The following is a 19882-nucleotide window of genomic DNA, read 5'->3' as shown; positions in this document are numbered from 1 at the left end:
CTGACAAAATGTGATGACGAGTGAGGACAGCTGCTGAAAACTGTGCAGGTTGGAAGCCTGGTGAGGGTGGATTATGTGTGTAGTTTTGAAGGGTGGGGTGGCAGGTGGGTCTATAGCTTTGAGCCAAATAGGCATTTCTGCTGAGTTCATGCTGAGATTTTGAGCTGTTCTCACTGAAAGCTGAAGGAGAGTCGATCTTGATATGGCACGGCTGATCTGCAGAGGTACAGTAGGCCTTTATGTTTTAATGTCATGCCTTTCTCTGCTCCCCAATATGCAGCTTCACCTCCCAGTTTCTCCAAACGTCCATTAAGGGCCTTGCTAAAAGCTCGCTCAGGCAGCGAAGTCACTCTTGAATGCAAGCCTCAGGCCTCGCCCCCAGCAATTAGCCTGTGGAAGAAAGGGAATGAGATCCTGCAGAGAAGCGAAAGGTAGGATAAAAGTCCAAGTGCATATTCCTAGCAGTTTTTATTCACATTCACTGAAAGCCAACTTGTTGGAATTATGTATTTCAGATTTGTGCAGATGCATAGAAAGAAAGGCTAATGAGGAGAATAAGAGCAGGGCACCCACCAGGAAAATTGCACATGGCAAATATACTGCGTGCACCCTCATCTGCAAATAGCTTGGTGTGAGGGATAAATATGCCAGCTGGTCATATCAACACTGCATGCATGAAATGTTTAAGAAGATAAAAGATTAGCAAATGAAGATAAAGTATATCTACTTCTCAATAGAGAAAGTAAAAGTGAAGCGGTTGCACCTGTAATTATACGTACACCAAATTCACCAAAAGCTGAATCTGAGCTACTGAGAAGATTTCAGACAATACCAAAAGAACAATTAAAAGGTGCAGAAAACCAAAAGCATTTCAGATTCAAGAAATTACATTTTGAGCAATCCATCTGCAGACTTTTCATCATCAGAAACAGAAGAAAAGCGGTGACTAAACGGATTGTGGGCACGCACGAACACACACAAATGAACACAAAAAGAAATTAAATGCTAAACTTTGTGCTGTTTGAATCACTTCCATGCTTCTTATTCAAAAGGAGGTCTGAAAGAAAACAATACTTGTCAAAACAGCATTGAGGCTCCTTAGTTGGCTCCCAGATGGGGGGCTGCATCTACTGTATATAGTAGCTGCAAACATTTTTTTTTAAATTCCCACACTGACTGACATGTAGCATAATGTATGTGAAGCCTACACAGTCTTTTAAGGTGCACACCACTGGGTGTGTGCAGTGACTGGATGGGAAGTGTTTTCTCATATATGAAGTCAGGCTGTAAATTGGAGCAGTGTTTAAGAAACCGTGTACACATTTTCTCACTAAACACCAGTTAAAGTTGATTTCACCCGCATTATAAAAAAACATTTCACAAAACAAAATATTTTCTTTCTGGTGTCTAGCCACGCAGTTAGTTTTAGCTTAATTTAACAATTTTTATCCATCTCTGAAATATCGGTCTCTGTTCCTCTGAACAATCTACTTGACACACTGTCCACAGTTTTCATCGGGAATATTTCTTTGGTTGATGGTAGCTCAAATAAGAACTGTTTACAGGGAGGCCTGTGATTTATCCAGACATTGTTTCTGGAAAGACACATTGATGTTGAACTTTTTTCTATGTATTCTTTCTATTCTTTGAACACCCCATACACAATTCTATTCACCTTCATTGCATTGGGAGGCTATATATTGGCTTCCCAGCGCTTCCTCACTGACCTTAGCAACATTCAGCCTGTGAAGCATATTTTATTTATTCATTGAGTTATTGCGTGTTGCTGTTTGTAAATTATGTTCTTTATTTAGTTATGTGTCCCAGAGTTTAGCCCTGAGTCAGGGTGGTGGGTCATCCTGCTGGCTGCTAACCTGCTTCTGAAGCTGTTTCAGTTTGACAAGAATACAGTTTAGTAGAAACAGAAAGTACAGTACTTACTAGACTAAAATGAAATAACTGTCACATGGGAAGATGTTGAATGTCAGTGCAAAATAATCAAGATCAATTATGCTCCCCCCTCAGGATTACTTTGCTTCCCAATGGGACATTAAAGATCGCCAATGTAACCAGACGGGATGCAGCCAGCTACACGTGCGTTGCTAAGAATCAGTTTGGAACAGCGAGCACAACTGGGAGGCTGCTCGTCACTGGTGAGTCCTGCTCTTCTCCATCCGCAACTCAATTAAGTCTTCGCTACACCCTGCCTTCGTTTGTTAAAGCGCCCATATTATGCTCATTTTCAGGTTCATAATTGTATTTTGAGGTTGTACCCGAATAGGTTTACATATACTATAGGTTTAATTTTCAAAAAACACCATGTTTTTGTTGTACTGCACATTGCGGCAGCTCCTCTTTTCACCCTGTGTGTTCAGGTCTCTCTTTTAGCTACAGAGTGAGACATCCTACATCTGTGCCATCTTTGTTGGGATTCGCACATGAGCAGTAGCTAGGTAAGGCTCACATCAGCTAGCTAGCTGTTTCTCTAACTTCAGTCAGTACAAGGCAGGATTAGCCGGGAGACTTCTTCTAAATGAGGGCGCACTTCCAACTTTGCGTGGAATACCTGCAGAACAGGGACTCGTAAGTAGTTCTATACAATTTATTTTGTAGATTAGGGTGAATTTGTGTGTGTTGCAGCCAGAGGTGTCAAGTAACGAAGTACAAATACTTTGTTACCTTACTTAAGTAGAAATTTTGGGTATCTATACTTTACTGGAGTAATTATTTTACAGCAGACTTTTTACTTCTACTGCAATTTTCTGTACTTTCTACTCCTTACATTTTAAAAATAGCCTTTTTACTCCTATTTCAGTTCAGCTTGTTTTCATTCCGGCTTGTCATCGTTCAAAAAAACACAGACACAAAAAAAACCTATCCAGATAAATCGCGCGATCCAGATAGAGTGAATTGGATTGTGGTTGGATGAGAAGTAAAAACATATACCATTCCGACACCCTATTGGTTTGTACGCGAGCCATCGCACCTGCACAGCGTGGATTTCAGTGCCTTATTTAGGTCCCACTTAAATGCCTGCGCTTCTCTCTGATGCTCCGAAAATGGACGTTAGAGGGAACTGAAACATCGCCGGGACGCTAGTCAACACTACACTCGACAGCAGCTAACGTTAGCCTACGGTTAGCTAGCAGCTGGAGTAAACACGGTTAAAATGCTGACAGCTAAACGGTGTAAAAGTGTGTCTGTATTTCACTGGGGAGGATTCTAACACCAGACTGTAGCTGCCGTTGTCTTTAAAACACAGAAGAGATGTGTCACCTTTTTCAGCCCTTCTGAGTTTGCACCTATGATTTTAATATAACATTATAGTCATTATGGCCTTTAGAAAAATGTTTTTGGTGGAGGTGGGGTTGTGCACTATAGGTCCCTGTGGGGCGGGCTAAGCTTTTCTTCTTAATGGCATTTTTTCCCCCCTTACATTACTTTTACTTTTATACTTTATACTTTTATAGTTTTGAAACCAGTACTTTTACACTTTTACGTGAGTAAAAAGCTTGAGTTGATACTTAAAACTTTTACAGAAGTCTTTTCCAACCCTAGTATCTATACTTCTACTTCAGTAATGAATGTGAATGCTTTTGGGGGCTAAACCATGCTAGCGCTAGCATGGTTTAGCCCCTTCGTCTCGGCTAGTGACGTAGTAAGCCGTGCAGATTTCAGAAACATATTCAGAAACCGTATCTCACTCAAAACAGCAGTTTTGTATGCGTTTGTATTTTATTTTTTTTCATAATATGGGCACTTTAATGTTATTATGCTATGCTTGTGTTATGCTTTCCATTCAAGTAAGTTTACACTTATAACAGCGGCAGATTTGCCTCTCAAGATTGGTTGGAACTTTTGAAACAATGGGTTCTTGATTTCAAACATTTCATTTCTAACTGGCAGCCATTGATTTTGACCACTGAAATGAGAACTCTCGTTAGTAGAATTTATTAGCTTTAGCTAGCCTGATAACTAACATTGAATCAGCAAATGGTCGTCTTCCTTTCAGTTCCTCCAAAATAAAGGTCAAACATTTCTCGTCAGTGTATGACTTAGAGAGAATACCCTCATTTATATTCATTCATTTATTGAAGTTATATTGCTTGTGCAATGGTAACAACCAAGTTTATTATCAAATTAATATGGCTGGTGTACATAATGCAAAACCGCAGTTAAATAAGCAACAAAACACCATCCTTGATTTAGTTAAAGGTCATTATTTATGAATGCAGTGACATAACACGTACATGTAGTCCTCCAGTTTAATCTGTTGTGTGTGTAGCCACCTGACCTATTTTTCTCATTAGCTTCTATTCTTCTCACACACTGACAGCTGAACCATTTAATGTCATAGAATTTAATTACTGTGACCTTTCCTCAACATACTCGGAGGCCTCCAATCCACCACAGCCAGCAGTGGGAATGTGCTCCCATCTCTGTAATCCTGCTTTAAACATTTTCTTCCAAAGTGATCCCAGAACATAAAGTGCGAACCTGGGATATCATTAAATGTTGCGAATGGAATTTAAGTGCTTATTAATATCAGGGAGAAGCACACATCCATGGGTAATTTAAATATGGTGACTTGATTTGGCCAAGAATTGCAGTGATATGGCAGTTGCAGGTGTCAGGGTGGTGTTAAAGGTTCCGTTGGCAGCAATATTAACATGCATACGCTGTTGTCTGGCCAGAGCCCACCAGGATCACCATGAGGCCTACTAACATGGAGATTATTGTTGGCGAGAGCATCGTGTTACCCTGCCAGATTGCCTGCGATCCAGCTCTGGATGTTTCTTTCTCGTGGGCATTCAACGGCCAGCTCATCGACTTCCAGCGAGACAGCGATCATTTTGAAAGAGTGGGCGGGGTGAGTCATCACAAGCATTAAACTGAGCAACATTCCGTCTATTTTCGGGTTAATTGGGACATACTGTGCTGAGGTCTTCACCAATAATACCCAAGCAGAGAAATGTATGCCAAGACTCGTCCATTTAAAAGTTTCAGTGGTGGATGGAATTTAAAAAAGATAGAAACATCTATTAAGAATCAGTTACATTCTGTCTTTCATGTGCTGTTAAAGCCTCAATGAATGGCACTGTTAGGTCAGTAATTGGGATCCTTGCCTTTTGGATTGGCTGTATGAGCTGCCATGTGTTACACTTCTAAAGATATATTGGTGAAATGCCATTTCACTCATACAGAGGGTCTTCATTAATAAAGTCTTTATACTTTTCATCCCTTCAACTTCTAGTTCTCTTACCTGAAGGGAGAACAATTTCCTATAATCTCCTTGTGCCATAATTGAATTTGCATATCCTATTTATGAATCTCGAGCCCCGAAATAATTAAGTAATGAGCTGGCTGGCATTCACCAAGGGCCGGCAATGGCACCAGTAAATGTCCATTTGAAATCTTTATGCCCTGATATAATAATAATAAGTGACAACTCTTAGTCGAATATTTGTTCCTTTTGATGAAGGGCAAAGTCAATTGTTCGGAGCGTGTCAGTATGACATTACTTTACACACTTTTTGCTTTTTATAGTGCAATTTGTCATCCAAGGTCAGCGGTCTGATCACTGCCATTTACGTGATAAAGGTTCATATCTGAATGCCATCACAGTGTTGTAGACATGCCAAACTCATATCTTCATGAATGTAAATGATGCAAATGGCAATTAATAATGACATTGAACGGGGCAGAGGAATATAATGACATATAGTTTTCACAGAATCTGTTTTCCCTCTCCATAGAGATTACCAGCCCCCCTGCTCAACAGCTTCTGATGAATTCATCAACATAATTAAAGCAAATTTGCCTCATCACTTCCTTCCTGCCAAGGCAGGACACCTTGCTTGCGAGCACAAGCTCCCAGGTTGGCCAGGTGGCGGCTGACATTAGAGAGAGAATCAGACATGGCAGAGCAGCACGTAAAAACTGTCAGGCAAAAGGGGAGTAGATGAAAGGAAGGGGTAAAAGCGAAAGAGAGCAGGAGGGGTCTCTTTAGCCCGTGGCCGCATAGACGTGCCATTCGGCTCAGCTCTGCTCTGTCAGGTACTTCAGAGAGGTGGAGATCCACGGGCGTTCCTGCCCAGTTGCTGCAGAGGGGAGCTATGATCACTAGCCGCTAGGGGTGATGAAATCTGCTATGACTGCAGCAAGTCTTACTTGGCACGCCCCCAGGTGACTCATTTCCAAAGCAACACACTACTTTTCACAAGCTGACATGCTTTGTGACAGACCACTTCAAGATGTGACTTTCAAAAGGTTGATTCCCAGGCACAGTCAAAATGAGAACAGAACAATAGTGTCTGGATAAAATGTGTTATTACAACATTATAAATGACTTTTTACCTTGGCATACATAAGTTCATTTTAAGTTTTAGGGATAAGTTTGGTGATATTCTGTATTTTGTTTTTGTCAATGAATACCACCAGAAGACCAAAACCAACAATGAAGGGATCCTACCAAACGGCCCTTTACACTGTGCGATAACAGCGATCTTACAGGTTCAGTGCATGTCACAATATGCAAGATGGGTCTAGTAATATCTAATGTTTAGACTTGCCAATTGTGTGAGAAATGTCTGATGAATTGTAGTCTATATCCTTGAAGTTCCACTTCCGGGATTGCTCCAGTGCCGCAGGAAATTCTGCCAGATGCATGTTTTTTCCGTTTCATTCCGCTTTCTTTGTGTTGGAATTTTAAATTTGTTGTTTATATAACGACTATTGTTAACTGCTCCTCAGATCCTTGCATGGTAAATTGAGACAGCTAGCTAGACTATCTGTCCAATCTGAGTTTTCTCTCGCACGACTATTTTGCAGCGGCTCGGTGCGATTGTGATTGGTTTAAAGAAATGCCAATAAACCAGAGAACGTTTTTCTCCCATCCCAGAATGCTCTGTGGACTAGCCAGACTCTCCTCCGCTTCACACCGTGTGGATGGTCTGGCAAAGTGAGACTAGATTAATTGTAACGTTATCATGTCTCATGTTTTAAAAATGCCAAGTGCATACTTTATTAAACTATAAACTTTGTTTAAAAATGACGCTTACCGTATATATGCCAATGTGGTGTGCATATGTGTCTATGGGCAATGTCGTGTTGGCCAACATATTTTTTTTTATTTATTGCTGCATTCTGATTAGTTGGTTTGTAGTATTGGGTCGTTGTAACAATTACATGCAGAGTTTTCAGTTTTAGATTTTCCGCAAGCTGTCTTTAGTAGCCAAAGCTCAAAACTAGCTGTAAATGGACATGTCTCACAGTGGGATTTACTGTAGGACCACCACTTTGGATTGCAAAGCAAAGATTTTGCCATGTTTCTCTCACAACTGTCAACTTTTGTCTGGGACAACCCAAAATGGCACAGTGTAGAGGGGTCATGACAAGTTTTGTTTTTGAATCCAAAGCCTGAAATTGCTTATTCGTCTGTGCTGTTGAGCTCCTTTGTTGTCCAAAAACACACTGGATGACATGTTCCTTCATTACCATAAATATAGGCCCTGTAGTGAGTCAATCCCACCCCATCTTGCTGCTGTAGATACTAGAGTAAACACGAGATCACCAAATGTGAATTAATCCACGCCTGAAAATAGTCCCCAACTAATTTACAAATATAACAAATGAACCATTTATTCCTGAGTAAAGTTTGCTAAACAGCTGTTATAGGAGATTATTCAGCCTTTTTTTAAATAAACTATATAGGCTACAATGTTTTCTATTTGTTTTTAAAAATGTACATTTCTGTCTTCAGCTGGAACAAGATCAACCCATTCTAACTCCCAACTCGAAAAATGCCGACGCTTGGTCAGATACCGACACAAAAATCCCCCTTTAGCGTCTGTATGGGAGGCACTGGGCAGAGAAGAAAAACACCAGCCTTGTCATTCTATTTCCTTCATGGAGGCACAAATCATACAACTGTTATAGGCTACATATACAGATGAGAAGGATAACAATGTTTGTTGTGATGTTTTTTTGTGTTCCCTCCCCCAGATGCATCCAGCTTATGTAAAATAATATTTGCTCTTTACACTGGGAGTTATACTCATAGCTTGCTTGAGCTTATGTAATTACAAAATAATTAGGATTGTCTTGCCAATTAAGTAAACTATGTTTGTTCTGTGTGTCCTGTGTATAGCTGGTAGCTGTTTAGTAGGGGGGTTGGGGGGCTGGTTGGTTGGGTAGCTGAAGGACAGCCAAAAACATTATTTGTGCAGAGTACATCTGCCATGTCTGTTGTTAGTGTTTAAAAAAATCTGTGGCCTGGAGACGATGTGATTGTGCAAAGCATTATAAATGTTTTAAACATCCTAGAGCCATAAGCTGAGTGATGAAACAACACTGCATCTCTTACTTAACGTATTTTTTTTCAACAATCATATTCCCTTCTAGAGTATATCAGGGGATCTGATGATTCGTAACATCCAGCTGAACCATGGAGGGAAATATGTCTGCGTTATTGACACTGATGTGGAGAGCCTATCCACCTCTGCCATCTTGGTTGTCAAAGGTAAGCGAACCAATTGATTTCAATGCTAGTGTATGAATAGTCTAGTATATTTACTGGACAATAATGTGGCATTAAAGCCTCTGTATTATTATTAAAGTATTCAAGGAGCAAGACGTTTGAGGCTTCCTGTAAATATACAGTGCAGCAGATGGATGAATGCTACCTCAGTCAGAGTTATGTCAGCTTCCGTTTACATATGTGTGTGTGTGTGTGTGTGTGTGTGTGTGTGTGTGTGTGTGTGTGTGTGTGTGTGTGTGTGTGTGTTGCTGAAATTTTTGAAATGGCACGCACACCGACATGTGTGACTAGCTTTGTTGATGTGTGCTCGGGTGTATCTGGCTCACTGTGCGGGCTTATCTCTGGTGATTTACATTGGTATTCAAGCCCTTAACAAACTGTAATAGCGGTCCCAGGTGCTTTGAGAAGGCAATGTTTATCACAGAAAATGACTATAATTGGCTCATTTACACATCGGCAAAATATCATGGAAAGCATTTAAATAATTGAGCAGTCGAGCAAACAGCTATATGGTAAAGCCAGAGTGTGTAATAGTCACAGACACTCGCTTCTCTCTTCCTCTCTGTGTAATAACTCTTTTTTTTATTCTTCTCTCTAGTGTCTCCTCCCATCCATCTCCTCTTTCCTTTCTCATAAATGATCACATCCAGTGTCTCTTTCAACTGCTGGCGATCCCATGTTCATGTAATCACTTTGTAGCCATGCACATCACACAGACAGTGAATGAAAAGTCTCGTCATGCACACACCAAGGATGTTGCCCTTAATTGGAGGGTTTAATAAGTAACAAGGTGCTGAAGTCTTAATGAGTTTGATGAGGGGAGCCGTCTTGGAATGGGTGATAACCTGAGGTTCACCCTCTGAAATCACCCTTGATTTAGGTCCGCCAGGTCCTCCGGATAAGGTAGCAGTGGAAGAAATCACAGACAGCACGGCCCAGCTTTCCTGGACTCCCGGAAGGGACAATGGCAGCCCCATCACCGGCTACATCATCCAGGCCCGCACCCCCTTTACTGTGGGCTGGCAGGCTGTTGACACAGGTACCATGAAGCACTCCTCCTATCCCCGTGTAGTATCTATCTGAGTTCTAATGTTGGGTTTTTATTTATTTATCATTAAATTTGAGTCCGGTTGTGTGACTCATTTCCACTTTGCAGTGCCAGAGGTTGTCAACGGTAACATGCTGACAGCTACAGTCGTTGCTCTGAACGCATGGGTGGAGTATGAGTTTAGGGTGGTGGCCCGCAATACCGTAGGCCTGGGAGAGCCCAGTCCGGCCTCGGCCAAGACCAGGACAGAGGATGCCAGTATGTGAAACTAAACACTTTACTGCTCACACACATACACATCGACGATAGTGTTGAATGATTTGCAGCGATTGGAATTTAAATGGTTAATTACCGGGAACATCACACTTTTCCCGGGATTTCTTGCCATAAATACAATTATATGACCACTACTGAGTTACTTTTCTAATAATCTGAGGTTTTATGATTTATAATCGTAAGTTAGAGCAACATTTCCTTTACACTATCTTTGAGGTGGAATAAACACTTCGGAATCGTCCGCTCGTCTGCTGGAAATAAAAGTGTCCTGACAGCTGCGACGGATGTTACAAATTGTTTTACTAGATGAATTTGAAATTTAATTGTAATGGTTAGCTGCTATGGTGTTTAGACAAACACTGTAGGTAAATCAACATTAGATACTGACCGATGCTTGTATCGCATTGACAGGAAATATAAATGATTAATGAAGTTGGAGAGGTTTTCAAAACCCTGCATTATATTCAGTGTGAACAACATAATCGGTAAGACTGCATATTAATTAACATTTAAAGCTTGGGGTTTAGTGGTCTTGCCTAAGGACACTTTGACATGTGGACAGGAGGAGTCAGCAATCAAACCACCAACTCTGTGTTTAGTGGACGAACTAAGCGACAGCCATAGCTCGCCTTAAAGGTGAATTATACTAGCCGCATCCAAGGTGGCGCGCGCCATCCTGACGTCAAAATGACGTAATATCCTGCCGGCGCGCACGATTTATGGCACGCGAGCCGAGGTTGCGCACGGCTCCTTTTTTTTCAAACAAAAGCGTAAACAGGAGGCCTGAGTGAGTTTGTCTTGTAAACTTACTGGATTAAGATGAGTTCTTTTATAGTGAATGAAAGGCTTGATCCGACGAAGTAGGTCATCCAATCAAATCGAAGCATTGACGGCGATGCTGCTGCCAGTTCTGCCGTTGTTTACCTGTTTCTTCTTCTTCTAGTCCGTAGAAAGCGCAACATCTGTAGCCTTAGCTCATTAGCGCCCCCTCTGCTCAGGAGAAGACTGCAACTATTGTTGCGACCACCAGCGCACGTATAAATAGTCACAGCGATTTCATGACGCCACATATGCACACGCCAGCTGGTCTGTGACTATTTATACCTGCGCTGGTGGTCGCGACACTAGTTGCAGTCTACCGTCATTTTGACGTCACGATGGCGTGCGCCACCTTGGACGCGGCTAATATAATTCACGTTTAAGATAAAGTTTGAAAACATGAGCATTTTCAGCCCTGGAAGGACTAAATAATATCCAGGTGTTTTTCCCAGGAAACGGGAGCAGAGTTTGGCTAGACGTCCGAGGAAGTATATACCTGGATCTCCGTTCCCAACATTCAACCCTAATAGACAACCATACATAGGCATCAAATATAAATGCTGCATCAACCATGTGCTGATATGACACATTAAATGTGATGCTCCACTTACTATATGATACTATAAGGATGTGCACAAGTGCTCCTCCACCTACACTATCAGCTTTGTCATCACACTGCAGTGCACAAACAGAGTGGGAATAGGAAGGAAGTGGGTTAAGTTGAGTGTCATTTGCAAAATACTACAGATCTTGACTTTGGTGTTTATACATGGTGACATTTGGGCAATGTCAGTAATTCACTACTCTCTGAAATGTTTGTGTTTTCACAGAGTGAGGGATTTGTGGACTGTAAAATAGAAGACAGTATCTGGAGCAGGCAGCCTTGTCATAAGGCTACAAGTATAGTTGAGGCTTGTCGTTGAGCTTTGTAAACCACGTTCTAATTGCTCCCCTCTGGGCTTTACCTCTTAGTTCCTGATACAGCTCCCACTGATGTCGGAGGTGGAGGCGGCACAAAGTCTGAATTGGTGATAACATGGGAGGTAAGTCATCTGTCACATTTTACTGTTCTCTCCATTGCCGAGTAATGGTTTTTCTTAATTGTGCAGAATTGAACGGAGCAATTTTATGGCCCACATTAGAGCGAGACACCTCTCCTCCGGGCTCAGCCTCCGAGTGCCATTTCTCCCTCCAAAAGCAGGGACAGAGAGCACTTCCTCTGAAGAGCTCTGCACTTTAGCCACAATTACATAGCCATGCAGGAGGAAAAGATAAGGCTAAAGGTCATCGCGGAGTGTTCTGGGTGGTAACGGCAAAGAAAGTGTCTGTGTCTAATCACAGACGTCCTTGTCGAGGTACAGCGCGAGACGGGCCTGTCTGTTTCTTTGTCTGTATGCGTTTTAATATCACTATAGTTTTGTGTTTTGCTCCCAGCCTGTTCCCGAGGAACTGCAGAACGGAGAGGGCTTTGGCTACATCATCGCCTTCAGGCCTGTGGGCACGGTCACGTGGACGCGAGCGGTTATCTCCACGCCGGGCGTGGCACGTTACGTCTTCCGCAATGACACCATCCCACCCTTCTCGCCTTTCGACGTAAAAGTGGGGGCATACAACAACCGAGGGGAGGGGCCCTTCAGCTCTATTGCCACCGTGTATTCAGCAGAGGAAGGTACGTTCAGATTGCACAGCCCTGCAGCAAAGAGTGATGGTTAAATAAGCTATAATCTCTCTCCTTACGACTATGACCTTGAATAGTAATGATTGATGATTTTTTCCCCCCAGTGCTATTATTTCTCTCCCCTCTTAAGCTAGGAATGTCAACTTGATATTAGTTATCGTGCTGGTAGATTACAGGAAATCCTAGCAGGCACTTACCACACCACGCTGTCAGGGAGGTATTCTGTTAATTGAATGTGCTGGGCAGATAGTCTTCGCTTATGTCAGTCACAGATCGTGTTAAAAGAGAGTGGGGAAATAGCTTTTTAGTGGAACTACAGGTATATTCTGTGTCTTCAATCTTATAGCTATTAGTGCGTGTGATGGTGTTGGATGAGTCTCTGGGATTCTCACCAGCGCTCTATTTTTGCAGTCCCTGGTGTGGCTCCTAAGAGGGTTAGGACTAGAAGTGTGTCTGCAGTGCAAATTGAAGTGATCTGGGAAGCTCTCCCTGCCATCCCTGAAAGAGTGCTTGGATATGAGGTATGTGAGGAATCAGTGCAAAATCATTCTTTTCTTTTTTTTTCTAAAATAATGATATATGAGCTTTTCCCTGTGGCTTGTTTATCTGATCATAACATTCCTTTCATAGTTCTTAAAAAAAAAAATTCATTTCTTTTTACTTGTAATATTCCACTATATATTCATATGCATTTCTGCGAGGACTTAGTTTTAAGCGTAATAATATCATGAAATGACCCCCAACACTTTGGTGCACCAACAGCAAACCAACAAGATTAAAATAAAATCCCTCATCCTTTCAAGAATGCAAAGAGGGCTTTGCTTTTTTCTTTTCCTCCCCGATGCTCTTTCAATATCTGTCACCTCTGGCCCTCAGCACAAAGCTCTTCAGTTGCCATGGCGGTGGCCACATTGTCCTTTTGGAACAGAGCTCAATTCTCCAACCGCGGTCCTGAAGTGAATTTAAGCTGCTGAATCTCAATAGGCCACCGACAGTATGGATCCGGAGCTGTGCAGTGCACATATAAGGGCTTCAGCCTTTAATAAGACGTTGTTATGATTGCAAATCCAATCCAGTTTCAGTTTAATGTAATCAATATTAATATTACTGCTTCAAAATATTAATGTGCGTACTGTAAACTGAATCCTGGTGCTAATCATACACAACTTTAATTGATAAAAAAAAAGTGAAATGCAATAATATAACGCGATGGAATAGCAACGAGTATTCCTGTGAGCAGACATTTCAATTTAATTATTTATTTACTTAACTCTTATGTCACTTAATACCAGACACATGAATATTGCAGATGATTTAAAGCAAATGAGTCTGTTTGCTTTGTCAAATATCACTTCAACTGCACAATTAATTAGAGGCTAATAGCCTGAAGAAAATCAAACTCAGCAGAGCACAGGATCCTGCTTTGCTGTGTAAAGTGGTGATTTACATATAAAGCAATTTGAAATGTTTATCCAGATTTATCCGTAACCTCTTCACTTCTAATATCCAGTTTCCTCAGACTAAAGTAAGAACTGAGGCTGTTTTTATTGACAAAACAGGCACTAATCATGAAATTTGTTTCCTGTGTCAGTTATCATATGACCCACTAACTCCCTGTTTGTATGACCTGGGCGGCTGAGAGTATGTGTGCATCAGTTATTGAGACTCCACTAGTGAAAAATGTATTACCTGTCATCAGTCCCTCTCTTCCCTTCTGTAATACACCCATCATCACCCTTCATGATGGCATATGACTTTCAATAATGCAGTGCAATGCACCACAACAATCTGGCCGTTTGTGCCAATGATTGTGACTATTTTCTTTATTTTTTTCCCTAACAGGTCGTGTACTGGGAAGACGACACCAAGCCTGACACTGTTGGCAAAGTGCGCATATCTGGAAACTACACGCTGGTTAACATCACAGGGCTGAAAGCGAACACAGTGTACTACCTCTGTGTGGCTGCATTCAATACGGCTGGCCCCGGGCCACAGTCGGCGCCCATCAACACCACCACAAAGAAACCACGTGAGTCGGTCCCAGAGAGGCATTGAAATTATTTACAAATGGTCTTCGTTCATGAACCATGTCAGCCCCTCTCGGATGACGTCGTACTGTCCTCAACATGACAGGCGTAGCGTTTCTTCTGCTTTGTTGGTTGTGCTCATAAAATTCAATGTGACAAGGGAACTTTCCATTTACCTTGGGGGACAAAAAGAAAGAAAAAAAAATGCAATCAATTGGGTGAGTGGAACATAGCTGCAGTGACAATTTAGGTATTCTAAATGGAGAAATGGACTAGGTTTTTGAAATTTGGGGATTTAAGCCATTTAGACATTCTGCAAAATGCGTGAAAAAGTAACCATTAAATGCTTTTGTTTCATGACACCAGTATAGTAAAGAAAATAGGATAGAAAAAAAGTGAGAATTGTATGGTGGTCCATACCCATAATTCATCAAATTCTATGGTGAAAGTTCAATGTACTGCAACACAAATAAACACAAGCAAATAGACAGAACACAAGCAAATGAAGACACCGTCTTCACCAATTTAACACAACACAACCAAATAATAACTTGCTGCATTTTTATGTATTTGGTTGTTTTCTCACTTTGCCACCCTTGTTCCTGGATGCTGCGCATGTTGTCAATTTACTTTTGTCTATTTGCATGTGTTTTCTAAGTTGCAGTGTGTTGAGCTTTTATTGCCACCGTATAATTCACTGTCTTAATTAGTAAATGTGCTTTGCTGCAGCCTCAGTTTACAGTATTTTTCAGACCTATAAGTTGAGAGTTTTTTAAATTAAAAAAGGAATCTGTAAATTGTTTTACAGTATATGCATGGACCACAGGAAAACGTTATGCAGCATATTCTGTAGTACATCTTTTTCTCTGTTTCTTTTGCTAGCTCCAGATCGGGCTCCACTCAACATACAATGGACCATGATCGGCTCCACACTCACGATGCACTGGGATCCTGTAGTAGCTTTGGATACAGAGTCAAAGGTCACCGGATATTTGGTAGGTCCCAATTCACTGCAAAACTCTGACTGATTTGTCTTCAGAATCTGGGATGACGGTTTTTATATCAGCTCATTTTTCTGCGTCACCCTCTCCTGCCTCAGGTGCTGCTGAGGAGACATCGCTACAACGACATCAACACTATCTTGACCACCAAAACCACTGTGGAGCTCAGCCTCTCCGCCAACGACAACTATCTCATTCAGATCAAGGCCATGAGTGAAGGTGGCGAAGGTGTGGGCAGTGAACCCATCCACATCCATAAATTAAGTGAGTTTACTGTTGTCTTGTCTTCTTCACATCATTTCCTTTTTGACCACGGATAAAACTGAGGATTCAATAATTCAGAGCCAACATTTAATTTGGCTTCATTGCATCCCGTTCCAACCATGTGCAATAGACTTATTTTGAGTGCGAGAAAAGCGACCTTTTTAGAAATGCGAGCACAGAGTCATCCATCTCTGCCATTGGGTTATTATTCCTTGTTGACTGGCTGCACAGCGCTGCAGCATATAAAGCAGTTCTCGGCTCCCATCCTGCTGCTGTGCAAAATTGTGAGGCGGCTCAGTTTGCCGCTCTCTTCTTTGATGTGAAGCAAACTTTATCTTCCCAGGATACTTAAACGGCCTCTCCTGTTGAAAGCCAGTAAATATGTAGATATGGGAGAAAAAAAAAATCACAGTTGGCTTTTGATTTATGATGACTTGTCAGAAATTTAGCGAATAGCACAGCAGAGTGCAGGTTTTGTTCTTGTGATCTTAGGCGTATTTCTGTTTTTCACATGCTGCTCTGCTGGTTTTGGTTGTAGGTATGGGAGCACGGGGCTCAGGAGCAATCCGCCTCAGCCCATTGTACCTCTCTGCAGTCCTCATCAACGCCATGCTCTGCTCCGCTTGGTGATATCTAATTGGAGCCTGCAAAGCGCCCTCTCTCCCCCCTCCATCCCTTCACTCAGCCTGTCCACTGGACTGGCACAAGGCCCGGCTTCAGTGGCAAGACTGGGAAAGACTGGAAAGGACTGGGCTCCGCCAAACTCTTAAAGGGACCACGGCACTTTTTTTTTAAGGGCCATCAAATAGAGACGTGATGATTCGTGTGCATGATATCTTTCAGAATTTCTTCCCGCGTCATAAATGCCACCGTGCTCTAGGTTTTATTTTAGAAGTTATGATGTCTATATGACTTATCTTCTTAGTATCTCTGGAGATACTAATGCCTTAAAACCCATTTTACTCATACAGTCCATACCAAAGTAGGAGACAGGCTGCTTACAAGTTTCTTTAACCCTATATTTAACCCCCTTGCTTTGCAAAAACAAGTACTCACAAGAATTCTTCTTCTCAAGATCGACTTCCCAACACTTGATTGACCTATAGTCAGTGGTTTCATCCAGATTTTACTGTCTCAAAAATAAATCTTAAACTAAATCAGTTCCATTGACAGAACATCAACTAATATCCTCATCCCATTTCTTTGCAGCTTTGCCAAAAGTTTACCAGGCTTTGTCAGATATATGAAAGATGCATAGCAAATTGATCAACTGTGCCTCAAACCCACTTATCTCTGCATACTGAAATAATATTAGGTCTGTTCGAGAGCCACAGTCTCCTGAGCTTAAGGCCCTCTCTACAATACTCTAAGAGATCGCCATCTCTTGCTCCTCTAAATAATAAATGCGTATCACACTCTGCATTCTCAGTCTAGGTAAAAAGCCGGGATTGCAGAAGAGAGAGACGCGTGGTGTCACTATGTCAAGCGGATCCCACGTGCACTGTTCCTCCTCTACATTTAGACGACCTGTGTTCAAGATTTGTATATCATATCGTGGATCGTGTGCCATCTACACCCCATATGACCAGCTGGCCCAGTGCACAATGGACTACAGGATACCAGTGCCTTCACTAGAGCTCACTCCAATTTCTTTCTTTTCAAATAGCTTAGGGGAAAGATTCATGTTGTAGAAGAGGCATTGTGTGCTTTTCCTTCTGAACAAATTAGTTAGGAAGACAGGTCACTGTCTGGAGAATGTAGAGGGAGCCCATTATTGGAAAGGGTATGTTAATTACATTTTCATTGAGAAAAGTACACCAGGGTTACCTAAAACAAAAAGCGTTGGAAGCTAGTATTTATGCTCTCTGGTATAATAAATGTATGACTCCATTCGAAGCATAATTTATGGGCTATTAAGGCATCAGAATAATTGATGCTAATACCGCGGTGAAAGTGCTCTGACTGGAAATGGAGCGAAAGGCATGGCTGTCATTTTACCCCCACCCCATTACTGTCTATTGGACACATACCGGACTGAACAGTAACAAAAGAACATTGCTACTCTGCTGAGGGAGCTACTTTTCACGCCCTTTTATCATGTGGATGAGTCTGTAAAAAGCCACCCAACAAGGAGCCGAGGTGTGATTACTGGGGTCCTGACAATGATCATGTGGATGTGGAAGGATACAGTCAACTGAACTGCTACACATTACTGTGCCTTTGCCGAATATGGGGGCTGTGTACGGTCATTAGCTCAGAGGTTGTCGTCTGTATTTTGCACTCTCTTCCCCCTATCTTCCCCAAAGTCAAATGAAAGCACAAGGAATTGATGCAAGGTGACTGGATGTCCTCACTTAGGCGTCTGAACAGGTGTGCAGACCCCAGAGGCCTCGTAAAAAGTCAAAACGGCCGACATAATCAGGCTGTCCTATCTGCTCCTTGAATGGTTGGATAAAGCTCTGTGCTCTTTGAATGGACTGCTGCAGACCAGTCAATGCCATATTGATTTTGCTGCCCCATTATTACAGCTGTCACAATTCAGCTGCTTGATTGACTGATGGCCGTGTTCTTACTGCAGTCGTTCTGTTGTGATACAGTCAATGATGTCTGACTTTATTCCCTATCAGACCACTTCATAGGCATTCTTTTTTCTGTTGTGTTTCGGTTTGCTTTTACTAGAAATCTCACTGTATTTGCTCAACTTGTCACAGAAGTATTTTGTAGTGTAGTGGTAAATTGTGATTTTGAATTGGAGCAGTGACTTAAAATTGATTGGCTGGTTGCTTATTTTGAGTCGAAGTACTACTGTATCTTTCTTTCCAGCAGCATAAAAGCCAAGTCACACCAGCATTTAAAACAGTTAAATTTCATAGCAAAATCATTTCAGTGGAATTGCTGCGATCAGCAGATGCACTTGTGAGGAGAAGTAAATCTGTGTAAAAGTATACTTTGGTGGACTTTCTGGTGCCGTTAGCCATTAGCAAACCGTCTTGACAAACAGAATAATCCAAAATGGAGGAAGCTAACATAGCTTATTTGCTGTGTTGCACTAAATAAATAATAATAATAATAATAAATGGAATAAACTCTGTGGACTTAATGGCCTGTTATTTACCAAGCTAATGGTTTTTCTAACTGACAGTGAGCAAGCGTTTTAAGTGATAAAGAACAAAAACACTGACTAGCACTAACTTGTTCCCGGCTGTCTAGCGCATTTAGCTGTTGGCTCGACAGCTGCTGTAGTTCACAAACTAGCCCTGCAAATATCCACTACAGTATGTCCCCAATCGTCCTGCAATGTCTGTTTCACAGACACATGCAGATGAATATTGCTGTGCCACTTTCTGGTGTGACCGGGCCTCAAAGCAGCTTGTGTGTGCAAATACTTGATCCAAGTGGTTGTAATATTTCTGTTAATATCCAAATAAGGTAACCCCATCATCGCAAGATGGCAGACTTATAGGTTATTAATTTACAGTTTTTTAACGTGTGGCAGTTTCTCAGAGTTTTCTTAATTTTGACATAGTTGTAACTCAGCCTAATGTTCCTTACCTCTGCTCATGCTCACTTAAGAAAGCGAAACTATTGTTTCTGGCCTTGTGCTTTAATAAATACTACTAAGTACAATCTAAAGGAAGTGAAGGAAGTGATCAGACCAGTCCACTGGAATTGGTGAATTGTATTGATCACAGAACCACAACATATCTATTTATATCCACAAGGTCTGTTTGGTTAGATTGGTTACTGTGGTTGTTGTTGCTAGAAGGAGTGTATCGCATGTAAATAGCTTGCATATATTTTTTAAACATGGCCATCAAAGACAACCTCACTGCTTTTATATAGTGTGTTCTCCGACCTTAATACTGGTGTATTAATCAATGATCTCTGTGAGATACTGACATGTAGAGTGGCATTTTCATATTGAAAAGTAACTGTTTTGTCTTGTATACTAAAATTGTGCATGTTAACCATTGTTTGTGAATTTGTGTTTTTTTTTTTTTTTTTTCTAAAACTATAACTTAATAAAAATGTTTATTCCAGCTAGTGGGCTGTTTGCCTGTGTCTGCCTAACTAGACCCACCAACCACTTTCTTCCAGAGCCAAATCCCCAAGGGTCTCCCAAGCCCCAATTAAGTTCAGTTGATTTTTGGTTACTTGATTAACTGCAGATTTGCACCTTACAGTACAATATCAACAAATGCAGGTCTGCATTATTAGAAAATCTTTAAC

The 19882-nt window shown here is 41.5% G+C and overlaps 1 protein-coding gene across 1 annotated transcript in view; it reads left to right on the top strand.

Moving 5' to 3' along the window:
• Positions 1-19611, top strand: part of cntn3b (contactin 3b) — a 52149-nt gene extending 32538 nt beyond the window's left edge. The window contains exons 11-23 of the mRNA XM_028576903.1: positions 281-431; positions 2026-2153; positions 4695-4870; positions 8404-8521; positions 9420-9578; positions 9696-9845; positions 11655-11725; positions 12117-12351; positions 12772-12881; positions 14203-14389; positions 15270-15382; positions 15487-15652; positions 16191-19611. Coding sequence (XP_028432704.1) covers positions 281-431; positions 2026-2153; positions 4695-4870; positions 8404-8521; positions 9420-9578; positions 9696-9845; positions 11655-11725; positions 12117-12351; positions 12772-12881; positions 14203-14389; positions 15270-15382; positions 15487-15652; positions 16191-16282 — 1856 coding nt within the window. The 3' untranslated portion in view covers positions 16283-19611. The remainder of the gene's footprint in view (positions 1-280; positions 432-2025; positions 2154-4694; positions 4871-8403; positions 8522-9419; positions 9579-9695; positions 9846-11654; positions 11726-12116; positions 12352-12771; positions 12882-14202; positions 14390-15269; positions 15383-15486; positions 15653-16190) is intronic.
• The last annotated feature ends 271 nt before the right edge of the window (positions 19612-19882 follow it).

Source organism: Perca flavescens, chromosome 4 (genome assembly GCF_004354835.1).
Source record: "Perca flavescens isolate YP-PL-M2 chromosome 4, PFLA_1.0, whole genome shotgun sequence".
In the NCBI taxonomy this organism is placed as follows: Eukaryota; Metazoa; Chordata; class Actinopteri; order Perciformes; family Percidae; genus Perca; species Perca flavescens.
This window is presented reverse-complemented; position numbering and strand designations above follow the sequence as displayed.